This window comes from Corythoichthys intestinalis, chromosome 12 (genome assembly GCF_030265065.1).
Source record: "Corythoichthys intestinalis isolate RoL2023-P3 chromosome 12, ASM3026506v1, whole genome shotgun sequence".
Classification (NCBI taxonomy): domain Eukaryota; kingdom Metazoa; phylum Chordata; class Actinopteri; order Syngnathiformes; family Syngnathidae; genus Corythoichthys; species Corythoichthys intestinalis.
Window position 1 is genome coordinate 11,292,820 of NC_080406.1, and position 19,070 is coordinate 11,311,889.

The following is a 19,070-nucleotide window of genomic DNA, read 5'->3' on the forward strand; positions in this document are numbered from 1 at the left end:
TATTAAAACTCCTCTTCATGTTTTCGTTTTAATAAAATTTGTAAAATTTTCAATCAAAAAATAAACTAGAAGCCCGCCATTGTTGATGTCAATAATTACTTACACTATGCTCATGGGTGCTGAAGCCTATCAAATCAGTTGCACCCAAGCGCCAACAGAGGGCGGCAAAACTCCGAATAACACAACAATTACAGCTTTCATTGTGCTGTCATTTTAGTCTGTTTGAGTAGGGCATTTGTGCGTTAATTGCGTCAAATATTTTAACGGGATTAATTTAAAAAATTAATTACCGCTCGTTACCGCGATAATTTTGACAGCCCTAGTTGTGACGTAATGTGGCAATACCGCCACTTTGGGCAATGACGTCATCACAGGTGTGGAACGCTGGCGGATATAGTTTTCAACCGCATAGGCACGCAAACAAAGGCATGCACGTATGGGGCGCCGTTTGTAAAGCAGCACATGCTGAAAATTACGAGAACATTTTGTCACATTTAGCGTCACACAGTGTTTAAAATGGTTTGAAATTTTTAGTCACTTTTTTTTTTTTTTCACATTTACAATGTTATTTATCAACTTAAATATTTATTTTTAAATAAGAAGTTTTGGACCTGATTGTTTAAATCCAGAACTAAATATTTAATTTAAATCTTAAATTTATATCCTAAATGTTAAATCAGGAAACGGTCGGAACTAAATATTTAGCTTAATATGCAAATTCACATTACTGGAGACCGGAAGTAACCCAAACCCTTCCCCAAGAATGTCAAAAAATAAGTGATCAAATACATGCTCTTGTTTTCACATGTCATTGACTAAATATGCATGCATTATGCAAAAAAGAGGACACTTTGCCCGGCCTTGAGATACTTGAATTTTACTCGAAGTTCACTCAAAGATGCCTATATCACTTTAAAGCAGAAATGTGAAGTAATTTCATAACATGCCAAATAAGGTCACAATTAAAGTAATTAAACATTGTCCAACAAGTAAAGCATGAAAAAATAATTTATATGTTGTATATTTGACAAAATAATTGCGTTTCCGAAGTTCGAGCCTGAAAGGGGACGAACCCGGAAGTGATACGTCCTACCAGGAACAGCCATGGCAGCTCCATACATACGGCCGCCATACAAAGCCCTTCAAACAATGATTCAAACGGCGATATAAGCGATAGATCGAGCGCAAGGGAGGAGATCCAAGTTTTTGAAGAGTTGGAGGAAGAAGAACAGCTTGGAATTTTATGTTGGACCTAACATGTATTAGCCAAACGCTAATCAGGATGCAAACAATGTGCCTAGACTACCTGACATGGAATGGATACCCATTGAGATTACAAGATTGGTAAGATATAGGCTGTTATTATTTTCATGATTTGAAGATGCAGGCATTTGCACATAATTTTATGTTTTTGTCTATCTGATGACATTGTTTAAAAAATAATAATCAGACTTCATGTTCATTTTGGCAGATCCGGCAGCTCTCGTGCATATAAAATAATAATATAAAAACGTTGGGGGGAAAGAAGGAGTAGAGTCGTTGATGGCTTTCTCCACTTTATTGTGGCAACAATAAGAAAACAAAATAATAGCGGACTGCCGCCACATTAGACCGCAAAGTTTTGCTTCTCGCTGATCTCCTCCTCGCCTCCTACTACTCCAGCGTCTCTTAAACAGATCGTGCATAGTGTCGTTATGAGCTTTTTGTTTACAAATGTATCGAACACACGACGTGCTGACAACTTTGTTTCTTTATTAACACATGGAGCTAACAGTAAGAACACAGCTCGGGGCTCTCGGCAGGAAGTGGTGTCTAATGGCGTGAGGAAATGTAGTTTTTTCACACAAGCGAACAGATTACAGAGCACCACTTCAGTGTTGTCCCGAAACTACATTTCCCATGATTCACCGCGTGACCTGCGTGCTCGCTGATTCGCTGCCAGACATTAACCCAACACACTTGTTGTCACCTGTCAGCGGCTCTCGTACGTAAAACACAAACTAGAAGGCTATCTAGCGATCACCGTGAAAGAAACGCCGAACCGTACAAATGCAATGCAATGAAGCATGAAGGTGGAAATACATAATACAAATACAAATAAATGTGCACAAACTCACCGGCGGTGTGTGTGTCCTACGGCAACGTGACCGTGAATTATCGCAACGCCGACCCGCTTATATGCACATCCACACCCCTTTCCCGATTGACAGTGGATTAACCCTTTCGGACAAGATCGTAGATGACGCACAATTTAAACACGCTTAACCTAGCGAAAGCAACAACAACTATGATCGGGGATTGCCACGAGTTAACTTTCGGCTAACGTCGCTAGCTTATACTGTTCATTCCACAACAGTTGACAGCTTTGCTTTGACAAAGTCATCAGTCATCTATCCAAAAATCACACTTACTTTTTGGCAAATCCTTGATCATAAGCAGACCGGTTAAGGAAGCAGGCATCTTCGAAGTATTTGCAGCAGAGAACACTATTCGATGATGGCGTGAAATTAATTTGCGTCGTGCAAACGAAAGATGTCTATTTACCTGCTCTGCTATCCTTTGGCCACTCATACAACTTTTCGTTTGAGTGAGAACAAAACATCGCCACACACAGCCGTGGCATCTTACCGAGAAGCAATGCAACAAACAATACTGTTCTATGGCGGACTTCCCTCGCACTTCCCGGTGAGACGTAATTTCCGAAGATTGCCGAAGAAAAGCATTTTCGTTGTCAAGGGCGTTGCTATGGGTTAAACAAAGAATCTGGAAGGGCTGCGTGAAAAAAAAAGAAAGAAAATATGCTTATAATTGTTTAGCCATTGATATTATTCAAAAACATGGTTGGCCAACCTTAGTTCACATTTCCGCTTTAATATATTTAAAGTGTGCCTCCTCCGTCTGGACAGAAAAATTCAGTTTTATTAAAAAAAAAAAACAAACAAAAAAAGTTTTTACTCAACAGGCTTTATTTTTACTAAAAAGTAATCAAACAAAAAAAATATGCAGACCTTTGGAAATATAGTACAGTCAATACAGACACACAGTAGGCTTGTGCCACAAAAACATTTTTATAAATTATTATCACGACAACTGTCGTTGAGAAATTGTTATTCCCACTCAATTTTTATTCTCATTTAATGTTCTAGATTGCACGCAAACAATAACTAAAATAAACTGACAAACCATTCAACCGGCATGTTTCCAAACGCAGCAGTTCAAGACTACGTTTCCCATAATGCCTAGTGTGGCTTAGTTAGCTCACTGATAGCTACCCTATTAGCGAGTACCGGGAGACGAGGCAAAATCAAACTTTGCTTTATAAGTTTAAAATTATCTGTAGCACAACGATGCGAAACCAAACGGGATTTTACAGATCACGCCGGTACAAAACTCCGACAGAAGTCAACAGTTGCCATTATATACGTATTCATCGTAAAAAAATTAACAACTGTGCAGGCGCTCCCACTTAGAATATAATACTAACATTCAACCAAGTACACGAACACAGAACAATTAATACAAGACTAATACAACATATTGTATCTCTTTGTACCCATATATTGTATAATATACAGTATAACATAAGACACATGAGCAACATTAACAGAAGATAAACTTACAGAAAGGTGTACGGAGCACTATAAACGTCTCTTAAAACTACTCCTTATTGTAGTCTGTAACTGCCTGTTTTCTTGCCAAACCGTCAACCCAGTAGATGGCGTTAATGCTCCATAATACAAGGTGTAAACTGTACTCCTTCTCCCGCCACTACTAGTAGGAGCCACGACAATGCAGGCAAGCGCTGCCCCCCAGCGGCCGGAAGGATTCTCTTCAAATTGGTCCCGTGAAAAATCATAAAAACCGGACATTTTCATGAATTTATAAAACCCGGCCGGATGACGAGGACACGAAGTGAAAGGTGGACATCTCCGGGCAAAAGAGTACCTTTGGTCACCCTAGTTTATAACGATGACAGATTTTAATTTCCCGCTTCAGGGCACGTATGTAGTGTAGCTTTGAGTATGCCAAAGCGGGGTCAAACCATTCTCTGCTAAGACAGAGGGGGATCGTTGGGCAAAAAAAGGAAAAAATATATCTTTGAAATATTTAATATGTAAAGTTTTTAAGTAGATATTAAAGATGTCCCGATCATCATTTTCAAAGTATCGGAATCGGCAATAAAATATCGAATATGCCTTTTTAAAAAAAAAAAAATTATTAAATCGTTTTCTAATTGTATTTAATGTTACAGACAAAATGTCTTACATTCATCCAGAGTCTTTAGTTTTGGCTTAAAGTAGGGCTATCAAATTTATCGCGTAAATGGTGGTAATTAATTTTTTAAAAAATTAATCACGTTAAAATATTTAATGCAATTAACGCATGCGCTGCACGACCCACTCACGCATTGTCGCGGTCAATCTATAATGGCGCTGTTTTACCTCTATAAAGAGCTAACAGGGAGCGTAAAATGAGCAGAGAGAATTTTGGCAGTCTTTGGAGCCTCTTTTAATTGGCTAAGGTCTTAAAATCCCTCTCTCAACAATTAGAAATATTGTGGGAAGCAATGTGGGGAAGAACGGTAGTGGTTGATCTTTTCCTTAACACCCTATGTTATTTCCCAACGCAGAGAAGATATATCAATTGGTGCCACTACGCACAGTCACGGTTGCACTTCCCATCATGCATTTGGGCAGAAGCGTTAAATGGCTACAGTATCATTTACTGAAAGCTCAACAAATACACTAGATGGCAATATTTAGTCACAATATACAAAGTCACATTTATCCTTTAAGAATTACAAGTCTTTCTATCCGTGGATCCCTCTCACAGAAAGAATGTTAATAATGTAAATGCCATCTTGAGGATTTATTGTCATAATAAACAAATACAGTACTTATGTACTGTATGTTGAATGTATATATTCATTTTTCTTAATGCATTGCCAAAATGTATATGATCGGGAAAAATTATCGGCAAAGATTGGAATTGAATCGGGAGCAAAAAAAAGCAATCAGATCGGGAAATATCGTGATCAGCAGATACTCAAACTAAAACGATCGGGATCGGATCGGGAGCTAAAAAACATGATCGGAACAACCTTAGTAGATATCAAGTAGAACATAATATTTTATCAAGGATTTAAATAGAAAAAAAATATGTGAATGTTAAGTAAAATAAATTCAGGGGCCCCAGTGTCCTGAGGCCTGGGACAGCATACCCGGTATAAATCCAACTGGACTCAAATTCCTCCACAGACTAAACGGACTTCTTAAAGGCAGCAGTGCTATCTAGTGGGCATTCGCAGAAGTGCAGTGCAACTTGCCGAAGACGCCCTTTCGCTCCGTTTCACTGCACTTCTAAAAACATCCGCCAGAGAGCGCTGACGTCATTAAAAATCCACTGCTCTCTCTCTCTCTCTCTCACGCGCGCATTCACCTACCCCCACTAGCGTGAGATCATTCTGAAAGACGATGGAGGACCTACAACAGTGCAGAATGTTCTTCTCGTCATTCCAGTGAACTTGCTGGAGCCTCGTATTGCGCGGGGGTGAAAAATCATGTCAATTTGAACACCAAGGAGGAGACCGCGATGATTTCACGCTCCCTTCAAAGTATGTCATGTTTTTCTTTGCTCTCATGCTTCTTCACTCGTACGGGGATGTAAACATCTGTCTAGTTGATAAAATTCAGTGGGGTCCTTGGGTTATCTCCATTCCATTTGTGCGTATGTCGGAAAGCGTCGCAGTCTATTCATCAAATGGAAAACCAAGCATCGCGGTTTTTTTAGCAGTTGATGATCATATCGAAAGGTATTGTATATCGGGACAGTCTGAACCTAATATGTAATGCTTAGCAATTAAACCACCCACCCATTCCCTTTTAGTTCAGACTAGTATTAAAGATCTGCAGGGCAGTAGTTTTTAAACGTACTTTGCACCAAGTAATACACACACAAAAATATCTAATTGAACCTCTTGATTACTTTAACTCTTTCAGTGCCATTGATCATGCTAGACTTCAATCATGCTTCTGCTATCAGTTCAAATGAGTTTGTCACTAGCAGAGGGGGGTAGAGTAGCCAAAAATTTTACTCTAGAGTAACTGTACTCAAGTACAAGTAAAAAAAAAAAAGTATCTGGTGAAAAGAATACTCAAGTAATGAGTAACATTGTGAGTAATTGCTTATATTTTTGTTGGATTTTTTATTTATTTATTTTTTAAACAATGGTATTTTTTTTCTGGGCACAAAGTTACACTGCTGGCCAAAAGTACTGGCACCCCTGCAATTCTGTCAAATAATGCTCAATTTCTCCCAGAAAACGATTGCAATTACAAATGCTTTGGTAGTATTATTTCATTTGTTTTGCTTGCAATCAAAAAACACAAAAGAGAATGATAAAAAAAAAAATAATAATAATAATAAATCATTATCATTTCACACGGAACTCCAAAAATGGGCTGGATAAAAGTAGTGGCACCCTTTGAAAAATCATGTGATGCTTCTCTAATTTGTGTAATTAACAGCACCTGTTACTTACCTGTGGCACATAACAGGTGGAGGCAATGACGAAATCACACTTGCAGCCAGTTAAAATGGATTGAAGTTGATTTTGTCCTGTGTCCTTGTGTGTACCACATTGAGCACGGAGAAAAGAAAGAAGACCAAAGAACTGTCTGAGGACTTGAGAAGCAAAATTGTGAGGAAGCATGGGCAATCTCAAGGCTACAAGTTCATGTCCAAAGACCTGAATGTTCCTGTGCGCAGTGTCATCAATAAGTGTAAAGTCCATGACACTGTGGCTAACCTCCTTAGATGTGGACAGAAAAAAATTGACGAGAGATTTCAAGGACAGATTGTGCAGATGGTGGCTTAAGAACCTCGACTAACATCCAAACAAGTTCAAGTGTCAACCCGTACTATCCATCGGCGTCTGAATGAAAAGGGACTCTTATGGTGGGATACCCAGGAAGACCCCATTTCTGACCCAGAGAATAAAAAAGCCAGACTGGAGTTTTCCAAAACCAACCTGAGAAACACCAAAAAGTTTTGGAAGAATGTTCGCTTGTCTGGTGAGAAAAAAAAAAAAAAAAAAAAGAGTTTTTTGGGCAAAGGCATCAACATAGAGTTTACAGGGGGAAAAAAATGAGGCCTTCAAAGAAAAGAACACGGTCCCCACAGTCAAACATGGCGAAGGTTCCCTGATGTTTTGGGGTTGCTTTGCTACCTCTAGCACTGGACTGCTTGACCGTGTGCATGGCATTATAAAGTCTGAAGACTACCAACAAATTTTGCAGCATAATGTAGGGCCCAGTGTGAGAAAGCTGGGTCTCCCTCACAGGTCATGGGTCTTCCAGCAGGACAATGGCCCAAAACACACTTCAAAAAGCACTAGAAAACAGTTTGAGAGAAAGCATTGGAGACTTCTAAAGTGATCAGCAATGAGTCCAGACCTGAATCCCATAGAACACTTGTGGAGAGATCTGAAAATGGCAGTTTGGTGGAGGCAGCGTTCAAATTTCAGAGACCTGGAGCAGATGGCACAAAGAACAATGGTCTAAAATTCCAGCAGAGCATTGCAAGAATCTCATTCATGAATACCGGAAGTGGTTGTTCGCAGTTATTTTGTCTAAAGGTTGTGCTTCCAAGTATTAGGGTGAGGGTGCCAACACTTTTGTCTGGCCTATTGTTGGAGTTTTGCGTAAAATGATAATGATTTAATTTTTTTTTTCTCTTTTGAGTTTTTTCATTGCGAGCAAAATAAATGAAGATATTACTACCAAAGCATTTGTAATTGCAATCATTTTCTGGGAGAAAATTAGCATTATCTGACACAATTGCAGGGTTGCCAATACTTTTGGCCAGCATTGTACAGTACAGGCCAAACGTTTGAACACACCTCATTCAACGCAACACAACTGAAGGTCACAACCCAATTGATAAAGCAATAAATTCCACTAATCAACCCTTAATAGTCATGCCTGTGAAGTCAAGAACCATTTTAGGTGTCTCCCTCTTGAAGCTCATCAAGAAAAAAGGGATGCTACTACAAGATTCTAGAATATTATACATATGTTTCATTATTTCGCTGTATTTTTGCTAAGTACATAAATCCACACATGGTCATTCATAGATGTATTACATTCAATGAGTCATGAAAATAAAGAAAATGCACGAATAAGAAGACCGAACTTTTGACCTGTACTCTACATATATAAAATAAACTGTCAGGTTTGCGGGCAGGCAGGTGGTGTGTGTGGACCCAAATGCAGGGAAAGGGAGGCGAGCCAGATAGACGGTGCAAAAAGTGCTTCAATTACAAACAAAACGACTGGGGAATCCAACAACTCCTAAGTCAGAAAAAAGTCAGGGTACTAACAAAAGACTGGTATCAAAACTTACTTAGGCTGAGGAACACGAGGGCTGTGACATAGGAACGGGCAAGAATTGACGCTGACGTGAACACGCACATTGAAAATGTCGCGACAAGGAGTGAAAAGAAACTGGGAGCTTATACATACACACACACACACAGACAAGGGGTAACGAGACAAGGAACAGATGGGTGGCACAGGAGGATGCAGATTAGAGGATACACTAGGAGCAGGAACAACAGGTGAAATCAATGGGCAATCACAGGGACACACTAGGAGGTAACCAACTCAAAACCTAACAAAAACAATGATTCGTACATGTACAGTGGGGAGAACAAGTATTTGATACACAGTCAATGGGAAAACCCATTGGCAGTGTATAAAATACTTGTTCTCCCCACTGTATTTATGGCGGAAAACACAGACAAGGCCGAAAAAGCAGTTTCTGCTCTCGCACTCTTTAAACTGCTGTATTTTAAGCCAAAAGAACTGTTGTGTCTGATAGAATAATATGTCTATATGCTGCAATATCAGATTCATGGCGCGTTAATTTGTCCGTTTTAGCCTGAAAACCCGTTTACAGATGTCGCGCAACCACTTTCGTTTCAATCCAGCCATAAAAAGAATTATATTTATTATTCAAAATTTGTCATTTTTAGCTTACAATCAATAATTGATGTCTAATATTTCGTAAAAAAAAAAAAAAAAAAAAACTTTAAAAAATGATTTACTCACATATTTTAAAGTTTTAAACAAATTACATCACTTACAAATGAAAAAATTGGCGTCTGTAAAAAGTCACGGATATCCACCTCATAACTATCACTTAATTGTATTTTTTTCGTTACTGTTGCATTTTCCCCAATATTTTAGATGATAAATAATCGATCCAAACAGAAAAATTGGGGGGAAAAAAGTTTAAAACAGTAAGCATATGAAAATGAAAATCTCGATTACTCCTTTACTCCTTGACATCTGCGATTTCTGCATCGCGACCCTTGTTATATTACCACGTTTCACCCATAAAATCCCCCAAAAATCCAGCTGTGGCCATTCACATCTGTGTCTTGACACTCGATGATACATGCTATATGGAGTTTTGGGATCGAAACAAGGTAAGGGCGCGATAATATCTCGTTAAAATTAGGGCTGTCAAATGATTAAAACTTTTAATCGAGTTAATCACAGCTTAAAAATTAATTAATCGTAGTTAATCGCAATTCAAACCATCTATAAAATATGCCATATTTTTCTGTAAATTATTATTGGAATGGAAAGATAAGACACAAGACGGATATATACATTCAACATACTGTACATAAGTACTGTATTTGTTTATTACAACAGTAAATCAACAAGATGGCATTAACACTAACATTCTGTTAAAGCGATCCATGGATAGAAAAACTTGTAGTTCTTAAAAGATAAATGTTAGTACAAGTTATACAAATTTTATATTAAAAGCCCTCTTAATGTTTTCGTTTTGATATAATTTGTAAAATTTTCAACCAAAAAATAAACTAGTAGCTCGACATTGTTGATGTCAATAATTACATTACATTATGGTGCTTAAACCCATAAAATCAGTCGCACCAAAGCGCCAGAAGAGGGAGACAAAAAACACAAGTAACAAGTGGACATGACACTGTTCTGTCATTTTAATCTGTTTGAGCTGGGCATGTGCGTTAATTGCGTCAAATATTCTAACGTGAGTAATTTAAAAAATTAATTACCGCCCGTTAACGCGATAATTTTGACAGCGCTAGTTAAAATCATGGCATCTTTAATTCTGCTCTCGCGTGCTCTCACCACCAGTTAGGGTTTTGCTGTTTATTTTTTTTGTTTTTGAATGGCCTCCTGGTCAAAATTTTTCTTTCCTCAGAAAATCGACATTTTAAGCTTTTCAATTATGTATCACACGCGCTAATCGGAAATTTTTGAAATTCGGCCAAATTAGGGGTCTCAGAGCGGAACTTCAAGTCACCTAAGTGTTTTCCGCCATATGCATATAACTTTTAAATGAAATACTGTAGTTTTTTTTTTTTTTAATTGGAAAAAATCAGTTTGAAATGCAAAGTGGCGTATCACTAAAAATAAAAAAAGGACTACGACTGGCTGACAAACAGTTCAGGGTGTACCATGCCTCCTCCGATAGGCTCCAGCACCCCCATGATCCCCTAAAGAGGAAGCGGTTCAGAAGACAGAGTTGACAGTGAATAATGTCTCGGCAATAACAAATTAAAACTACTCAATTTCAAAGTTAAATACAACGGAAACTTAGGCAGTGGTTAACCTCGAATAGCTTGGATATCAATACTTTATGAAGTTTAAACCTGAATCACGGAGTTTAATATATTCTCTTCCATCCAGCGGGAGTTTTCGACCTTTGTGAATGAATAAGATCATTTAGGCGAGCAGGTGGGGGACAGACGGTGTGCCGTGCCACATAAATAGGCCAAAAAGGATGGAAAGTCGTAAAACGCCAAGTAGCACAAAGGCAGCACGATAGCAGACGTCTTTTAAAGAGACGAAATCACAACCCCCGCCCCGAGCCGACAGCCTTTGGCACCCGGGTCACACAGATGTCAACGCTCATTTCTCTCTGGCGGTAATTATGTAGACAATTCTGCAGCTTTTGCACAAGTCCTGTTCCCATTGGTGGAAATACAAGCTGTGTTTTATTGCCAGTTCAACTAGGAGTCAGTATAGAAATATTTCTTATTTTATGTTGATGTAGCATTTCCAACCACTGGGGAGAAAAAAGACAAGTTCCACAACCTTGAAATTTGTTTTTATGAAAAATGTTTTTTTCCGCATTTTTTCCCGATAATTCTGCTTTATTTTCACAATCAAGTGTCATCTCAACCATTTGGTATCACCTATCGCTGTTAATGGGGACCAGAACAAACAGTGTTAAGTGAAAAACCGCAAAGAAGTGTCACCCCATTTTTAACATAGTTTTTTGTGAATACAGTGGTATCGACACGCGATCGTTTCGATATCTGACGTAAAATTTGACTCGCTGTTTGTTTCTACATCGGATGACATCCTCGAAATACGACGGTTTATGACAGCGCCGCAGTTCCCGTGTTCCTGCAAGACGGACGCACGGCGGATTTTTTTGTGAGAGAAATCAACATGGGTTCCAAGAAAGTTATTGCAGGTGGTGAAAAAAGGAAAACGGTGACGCTTACAAGAAAACCCGCAAACACTTTGCTGAAGACATGTCATCAAAGCACATGGATTACTGGAATCATGTCCGATGGTCTGATGAGACTGCTTTCTTGTCTTCAGAAGAGGCTTCCTCCTGGGGTGACAGCCATGCACACCAATTTGATGTAGAGTGCGGCATATGGTCTGAACACTAACAGGCCGAGCCCCTACCTCTTCAATCTCTGCAGCAATGCTGACAGCACTACTGTAACGAGTCACATGACATTTGGGAAGGAAAATGACAAGCAGTACTCAATTTGGACATTTAGGGATGTACGTAGTTTCCATGTGGTGTACTCACTTTTGTTGCCAGGGGTTTAGATACAGTGGGGCAAATAAGTTTTTAGTCAACCTCTAATTGTGCAAGGTCTCCCACTTGAAAATATTAGAGAGGCCTGTAATTGTCAACATGGGTAAACCTCAACCATGAGAGACAGAATGTGGAGAAGAAAAAAAAAACCAGAAAATAACATTGTTTTATTTTTAAAGAATTTATTTGCAAATTATGGTGGAAAATAAGTATTTGGTCAATACCAAGAGTTCATCTCAATACTTTGTTATGTTATTACACGGACTTTCAACTACCTCCACAGATTTTCTGTGAGGTTGAGATCTGGAGACTGGCTAGGACCTTGAAATGCTTCTTACGAAGCCACTCCTATGTTGCCCTGGCTGTGTGTTTGGGATCATTGTCATGCTGAGAGACCCAGCCACGTCTCATTTTCAATGCCCTTGCTGATGGAAGGAGATTTTCACTCAAAATCTCTCGATACGTGGCCCCATTCATTCTTTCCTTTACACAGATCAGTCGTCCTGGTCCCTTTGCAGAAAAACAGCCCCAAAGCATGATGTTTCCACCCCCATGCTTCACAGTGGGTATGGTGTTCTTCGGATGCAATTCAGTATTCTTTCTTCTCCAAACACGAGAACCTGTGTTTCTACCAAAAAGTTCTAATTTGGTTTCATCTGACCATAACACATTCTCCCAGTCCTCTTTTGGATCATCCAAATGCTCTCTAGCAAACCGCAGACGGGCCTGGACGTGTACTTTCTTCAGCAGGGGGACACGTCTGGCAGTGCAGGATTTGAGTCCCTGGCGGCGCATTGTGTTACTGATAGTAGCCTTTGTTACTGTGGTCCCAGCTCTCTGTAGGTCATTCACTAGGTCCCCCATGCGGTTCTGGGATTTTTGCTCACCGTTCTTGTTATCATTTTGACGCCACGGGGTGAGATCTTGCATGGAGCCCCAGATCGAGGGAGATTATCAGTGGTCTTGTATGTCTTCCATTTTCTAATAATTGCTCCCACAATTGATTTCTTTACACCAAGTAATTTACCTATTGCAGATTCAGTCTTCCCAGCCTGGTGTAGGTCTACAATTTTGTCTCTGGTGTCCTTCGACAGCTCTTTGGTCTTGGCCATAGTGGAGTTTGGAGTGTGACTGACTGAGGTTGTGGACAGGTGTCCTTTATACCGATGAGTTAAAACAGGTGCCATTAATACAGGTAACGAGTGGAGCCTCGTTAGAAGAAGTTAAGACCTCTTTGACAGCCAGAAATCTTGCTTGTCTGTAGGTGACCAAATACTTATTTTCTACTCTAATTTGGAAATAAATTCTTTATAAATCAAACAATGTTTTTTTTTTTCCACATTCTGGAATGTGAACATGGTTGAGGTTTACCCATGTTGGCAATTACAGGCCTCTCTAATCTTTTCAAGTAGGAGAACTTGCCCAATTGGTGGTTGACTAAATACTTATTTGCTCCACTGTATATTTTGAGTTATTTTGAGAGGAAAATAAATTAACTATTATATAAGCTGCACAAAGACTACTTTTCATTGTGTCAAAGTGTCATTTTGTCAGTGTTGTCCCATGAAAAGATACTTAAATATCTGCAAAAAATGCGAGGGGTGTACTCACTTTTGTGATACACTGGAAGCTAGTAGAAAGGGCGACGAGTAGATGAATGTTGGAAGGACGGAAAAAGAATATGAATTAAAAGAAAGAAATGTGGGTGAAGGACAAACAAGGACAACATGAAACAGAAGAGATGAAGGGAGGAGTGTAGAAATTAGAGACATAGAAGGAAAGGAAAAAGAATGGTATGAAAATTGAATTAAAAAAAAAAAAAAAGCTGGTAAAGATGTGTGAATACTTTCTGGCCAAACTATAAATCCTCAATCCTCTTTTCTCTCCAGTGACCAGCTCTCACCACCACAAGAGAACCTGGACCATCTAGACCCGCCTCCACTTTAGCCTAACATCTCCACATGCAGACTTTCGGCCTGGCGGCCGTCCCAACAAATCCCTCCATGCCCCACCCTTCGGACCATGGGCTGCGTCAAATCCAAGAGGAGCGCTTCCTACGCCGACGGTGAATCCGCCAGGTCGCGGGGCGAGAAGGCCCACTTGGTCCACTCGGAGGACGGTTCTCCTCGGGCCGACCCGGCACTGCTGGAGTACGCCCAAAGACTCTCGGAGGAGATAATGGCTCGGGCCGTGCAGCAGTGGGCGGAGGTGGATCGGCGCTACGGCGACATCCCTTACATTGAGTGTGACGTCCCGTGAGGACAGGCAATTTTTCCGGCGTAAAGATTTCAGGTTCTAGCTTGGAATCTCAGCCGTTCTGGCTTTTTCCCCACATTCCAGTCCAAGGTGGACTTTCCCATGATTCACTGCCATTGTTGTGTTTAGATACTTATGAGTGTTTGACTCCAGAATCCTCACAGTATCAAATAAGATCAGTCCATGGTGGAGCCCACTTCGCTCACCTAATTTTTAATTGTAGACTGAATCAGTAAAACACAAAATGTTTCTTTTCGTAAAGTCCCATCTATTTTGCATCGACAGAAATGGACCAAAGTGTTCCGTGGTCCTCTGAACCAGGAAGTAGACTGCTCCGCGAAGGCGTGTGAAGGATTTAGGGCGAAATGCGAGCCATTTGGTTTGTGACCTACTTTCCAGATTGGATTACACTGAACTGATTCTAGAAATTGATGTCGGAGGCCAATCCCGCCCATATTTTTGGATTATGCACATCAAAGCCAGAGGGTCAACGTCCTCATTTGTCCTCCTTAGCACTTCGTGTTGGTTCTTAGTGACTGGAGTTGGCCTTCATTTTACAGTTTTTCCACTCGCCTTAATGTTTTCACTTCTATTGCCGTCAATGGCACTGAAACATGATCATTCACTGCCACGGTCACTAAACAGTGGGGCTAATTTTATACGTTTTAAATGGTGGGAAAAAAAAAACGTTTATCTCTAATTTTAATTCCTTCAAATCGTTCCAGAAATGCTTCGCTTGTCCATGAACTAGGACACCCTTTTTGGGGGACTCTGATCAAGCAAACATGCAGCCAGCCCGGTTTCAAAATGTGGTCAACTGTATAATAAGTCTAACCTAGAAAATACTGCTGTGTGTGTTCCCAAAAAAAAAAAAAAAAAAAAAAATATGCAAACTTATCTCCACAAGTCTCATGGTGTATTGTGGGTCAAATTGATCCCTTTTTTCAAAATAAAAACAGAGAAATAAAATAATAATACTTGTAATTTTCTTTTTTTTTTTTTTACTTGTTTTTTTTTCTCAGTAATTTGAGACATTGTTTTGTTTTTGGGGGGGGGGGGGGGGGTTATGGTTTAAAATCAAACCGACTTGGAAAAATTTGTGACTCGGTGAAACTTAGGGAAAAAAATGTGACTCGGTTACACTTAGGAAAAGATTGGTGACTCGGCGACACTTGGAAAAATTTGGCAAAATTGGTGACTTGGTGACACTTGGAAAAATTGCAACTCGGGGACACTTAGAAAAATGATTTGGTGACACTTAGAAAAAATTGTGACTGTGACACTTAGGGAAAAAAATGTGACTCGGCGACACTTGGAAAAATTTGGCAAAATTGGTGACTCGGTGACAGTTCAGAAAAAATTGTGACTCAGTGAAACTTAGAGGAAAAAAAATGACTCGGGGGCACTTAGGAAAAAATTGGTGACTCGACGACACGAAAAGATTGGTGACTCGGCGACACTTGGAAAAATTGCAACTCAGGGACACTTAGAAAAAAATTGTGACTCGGTGACACTTAGGAAAAAAAATGTGACTCGGCGACACTTGGAAAAATTTGGCAAAATTGGTGACTCGGTGACAGTTCGGAAAAATTTGTGACTCAGTGAAACTTAGAGGAAAAAAAATGACTCGGTGACACTTAAAAGATTGGTGACTCGACGACACGAAAACATTGGTGACTCGGCGACACTTGGAAAAATTTGGTAAAATTGGTGACTTGGCGACACTTGGAAAAATTGCAACTCGGGGACACTTAGAAAAATGATTTGGTGACACTTAGAAAAAAATTGTGACTCTGACACTTAGGAAAAGATTGGTGACTTGGCGACACTTGGAAAAATTTAGCAAAATTGGTGACTCAGCGACACTTGGAAAAATTGCAACTCGGTGACACTTAGAAAAATTGTGACTGTGACACTTGGAAAAAAAAAAAAGTGACTCGGCGACACTTGGAAAAATGTGGCAAAATTGGTGACTCAGTGACAGTTCGGAAAAATTTGTGACTCAGTGAAACTTAGGGAGGGGAAAAAAAAGTGACTCGGTGACACTTAGGAAAAGATTGGTGACTCGGTGACACTTGGAAAAATTGCGACTCGGTGACACTTAGGAGAAAGTTGGTGACTCGGCGACACTTGGAAAAATTGCGACTCGGGGACATTTAGAAAAATGACTCGGTGACACTTCGGAAAAAATTGTGACTCAGCGACACTTGGAAAAGTTTGGCAAAATTGGTAACACTTAGGAAAAATTGGTGACTTAGCGACACTTGGAAATTTTTTTGACTCAATGACACTTGAAAAAATCTGACACTTAGAAAAATATTTGACTTGGTGACACTTAGGAAAAGATTGACTCGGCGACACTTGGAAAAATTTGGCAAAATTGGTGACTTGGCGACACTTGGAAAAATTGCGACTCGGTGACACTTAGAAAAATTACTCAGTGACACTACGGAAAAATTTGTGACTCGGTGAAACTTAGGAAGAATGACTCGGTGACACTGAGAAAAACTTGGAAGAATTTGACTCAGCGACACTTGAAAAAAATAAGTGAATAACACTTGGTTTTCTGGTGATTCTGACACTAACGGAAAAAAATGACTCGGTGACACTAATTAAAAGATTGGTGACTCGGCGACACTTGAAAAAATTTGGCAAAATTGGTAACTCGGCAACACAGGAAAAATTGATGACTCAGCGACACTTGGAACATTTTTTGATTTGGTGACACTTGGAAAAATGTTTGACACTTAGAAAAATATTTGACTTGATGACACTTAGGAAAAGATTGACTCAGCAACACTTGGAAAAATTGCAACTTGGTGACACTTAGAAAAATGACTCGGTGACACCAAGGAAAAATTGGTGACTCGGCGACACTTGGAAAAATGTTTGACACTTAGGAAAAGACTGACTCAGCGACACTTGGAAAAATTGCGACTCGGCGACACTTAGGAGAAAGTTGGTGACTCGGCGACACTTGGAAAAATTGTGACTCGGGGACATTTAGAAAAATGACTCGGTGACACTTCGGAAAAAATTGTGACTCAGCGACACTTGGAAAAGTTTGGCAAAATTGGTAACACTTAGGAAAAATTGGTGACTTAGCGACACTTGGAAAATTTTTTGACTCAATGACACTTGAAAAAATCTTTGACACTTAGAAAAATATTTGACTTGGTGACACTTAGGAAAAGATTGACTCAGCGACACTTGGGAAAATGGGTGACTCGGTGACACTGAAAAAATTGGCAAAATTGGTAACTCGGCGACACTTAGAAAAATGACTTGGTGACACTTGGAAAATTTTGTGACTCGGTGACACTTCGGAAAAAATTGTGACTCAGCGACACTTGGAAAAATTTGGCAAAATTGGTAACTCGGCGACACTTGGAAAAATTTGGCGAAATTGGTAACTTGGCGACACTTAGGAAAAGATTGACTCAGCGACACTTGGGAAAATGGGTGACTCGGTGACACTGAAAAAATTGGCAAAATTGGTAACTCGGCGACACTAAGAAAAATGAATTGGTGACACTTGGAAAATTTGTGACTCGGTGACACTTCGGAAAAAATTGTGACTCAGCGTTACTTGGAAAATTTTGGCAAAATTGGTAACTCGGCGACACTTGGAAAAATTTGGCGAAATTGGTAACTTGGCGACACTTAGGAAAAGATTGACTCAGCGACACTTGGGAAAATGGGTGACTCGGTGACACTGAAAAAATTGGCAAAATTGGTAACTCGGCGACACTAAGAAAAATGACTTGGTGACACTTGGAAAATTTGTGACTCGGTGACACTTCGGAAAAAATTGTGACTCAGCGACACTTGGAAAAATTTGGCAAAATTGGTAACTCGGCGACACTTGGAAAAATTTGGCGAAATTGGTAACTTGGCAACACTTAGGAAAAATTGGTGACCTAGCGACACTTGGAAAAAATTTTGATGCAGTGACACTTGGAAAAATCTTCGACACTTAGAAAAACATTTGACTTGGTGACACTTAGGAAAAGATTGACTCAGCGACACTTGGGAAAATTGGTGGCTCGGTGACACTCGAAAAAATTTGGCAAAATTGGTGACTCAGCGACACTTGGAAATTTTTTTGACTCAGTGACACTTGGAAGAATGTTTGACACCTAGAAAAATATTTGACTTGGTGACACTTCGGAAAACTGACTCAGCGACACTTGGCAAAATTGGTGACTCGGCGACACTTAGGAAAAATTGCGACTCGGCGACATTAAGAAAAATTACTCGGTGAAACTTGGAAAATGTTTGACTCTGACGCTTGGAAAAATGTTTGACACCTGGAAAAATGTTTGACTCGGTGACTTAGGAAAAAATTGTGATTTGGCGACAGTTGGAAAAATTTGGCAAAATTGGTGACACGCCAACATTTGGGAAAATTGGTGACTCGGCGACAATTGGAAAAATTTGGCAAAATTGGTGACTCGGCAACACTTAGGAAAAAATTGTGACTTGATGACACTTAGGAAGCATTTGTGACTCGGCGTCAGTAAAATGTTTGACCCGGTGGCACTCAGTTTAAAGCCCACAAGGTATTTTTTTGAATGGCCTATCAAACTGATAGGAATCAACAGTGTGCTTGTAGCTACGAACACATCGCCAAGAGACAAACAGACCCGTGTGCTAATCTATGCTGACTGGCTAATCCCAAACATATTGCTAGCACACTAAAGATTAAAAGTGCACTCTGCAGGTCTTAAGCGGCATTTGTTTTGCTGCAGGGAAACTTGATGGAAGTTTTAAGTTTATCTCAAGCAAATTTTTAGATTTTTAAAAAATATTTCTAGTGTATCAAAGGGAAAACAATATATCAAAACTATTCAACATTGCCAGTTGCTGTGTGATAAAGGATAAAATTCAAAATCTTTACTGTAGTGATTCTATGA

At 39.6% G+C, this 19,070-nt stretch overlaps 1 protein-coding gene across 1 annotated transcript; it reads left to right on the forward strand.

Annotated features, from left to right (window-relative positions):
* Nucleotides 1–5,464: 5,464 nt before the first annotated feature.
* LOC130926562 (small membrane A-kinase anchor protein-like) lies at nt 5,465–15,120 on the forward strand. The gene is made up of 2 exons (XM_057851505.1): nt 5,465–5,614; nt 13,788–15,120. The coding sequence occupies exon 2, from the start codon at nt 13,921–13,923 to the stop codon at nt 14,155–14,157; it is 237 nt and encodes a 78-aa protein (XP_057707488.1). The 5' UTR covers nt 5,465–5,614; nt 13,788–13,920; the 3' UTR covers nt 14,158–15,120.
* Nucleotides 15,121–19,070: the final 3,950 nt, after the last annotated feature.

Coding starts and splice junctions, on each gene's coding strand:
- LOC130926562 (XM_057851505.1), top strand. CDS start 13,921: ATGGGCTGCGTCAAATCCAAGAGGAGCGCTTCCTACGCCGACGGTGAA.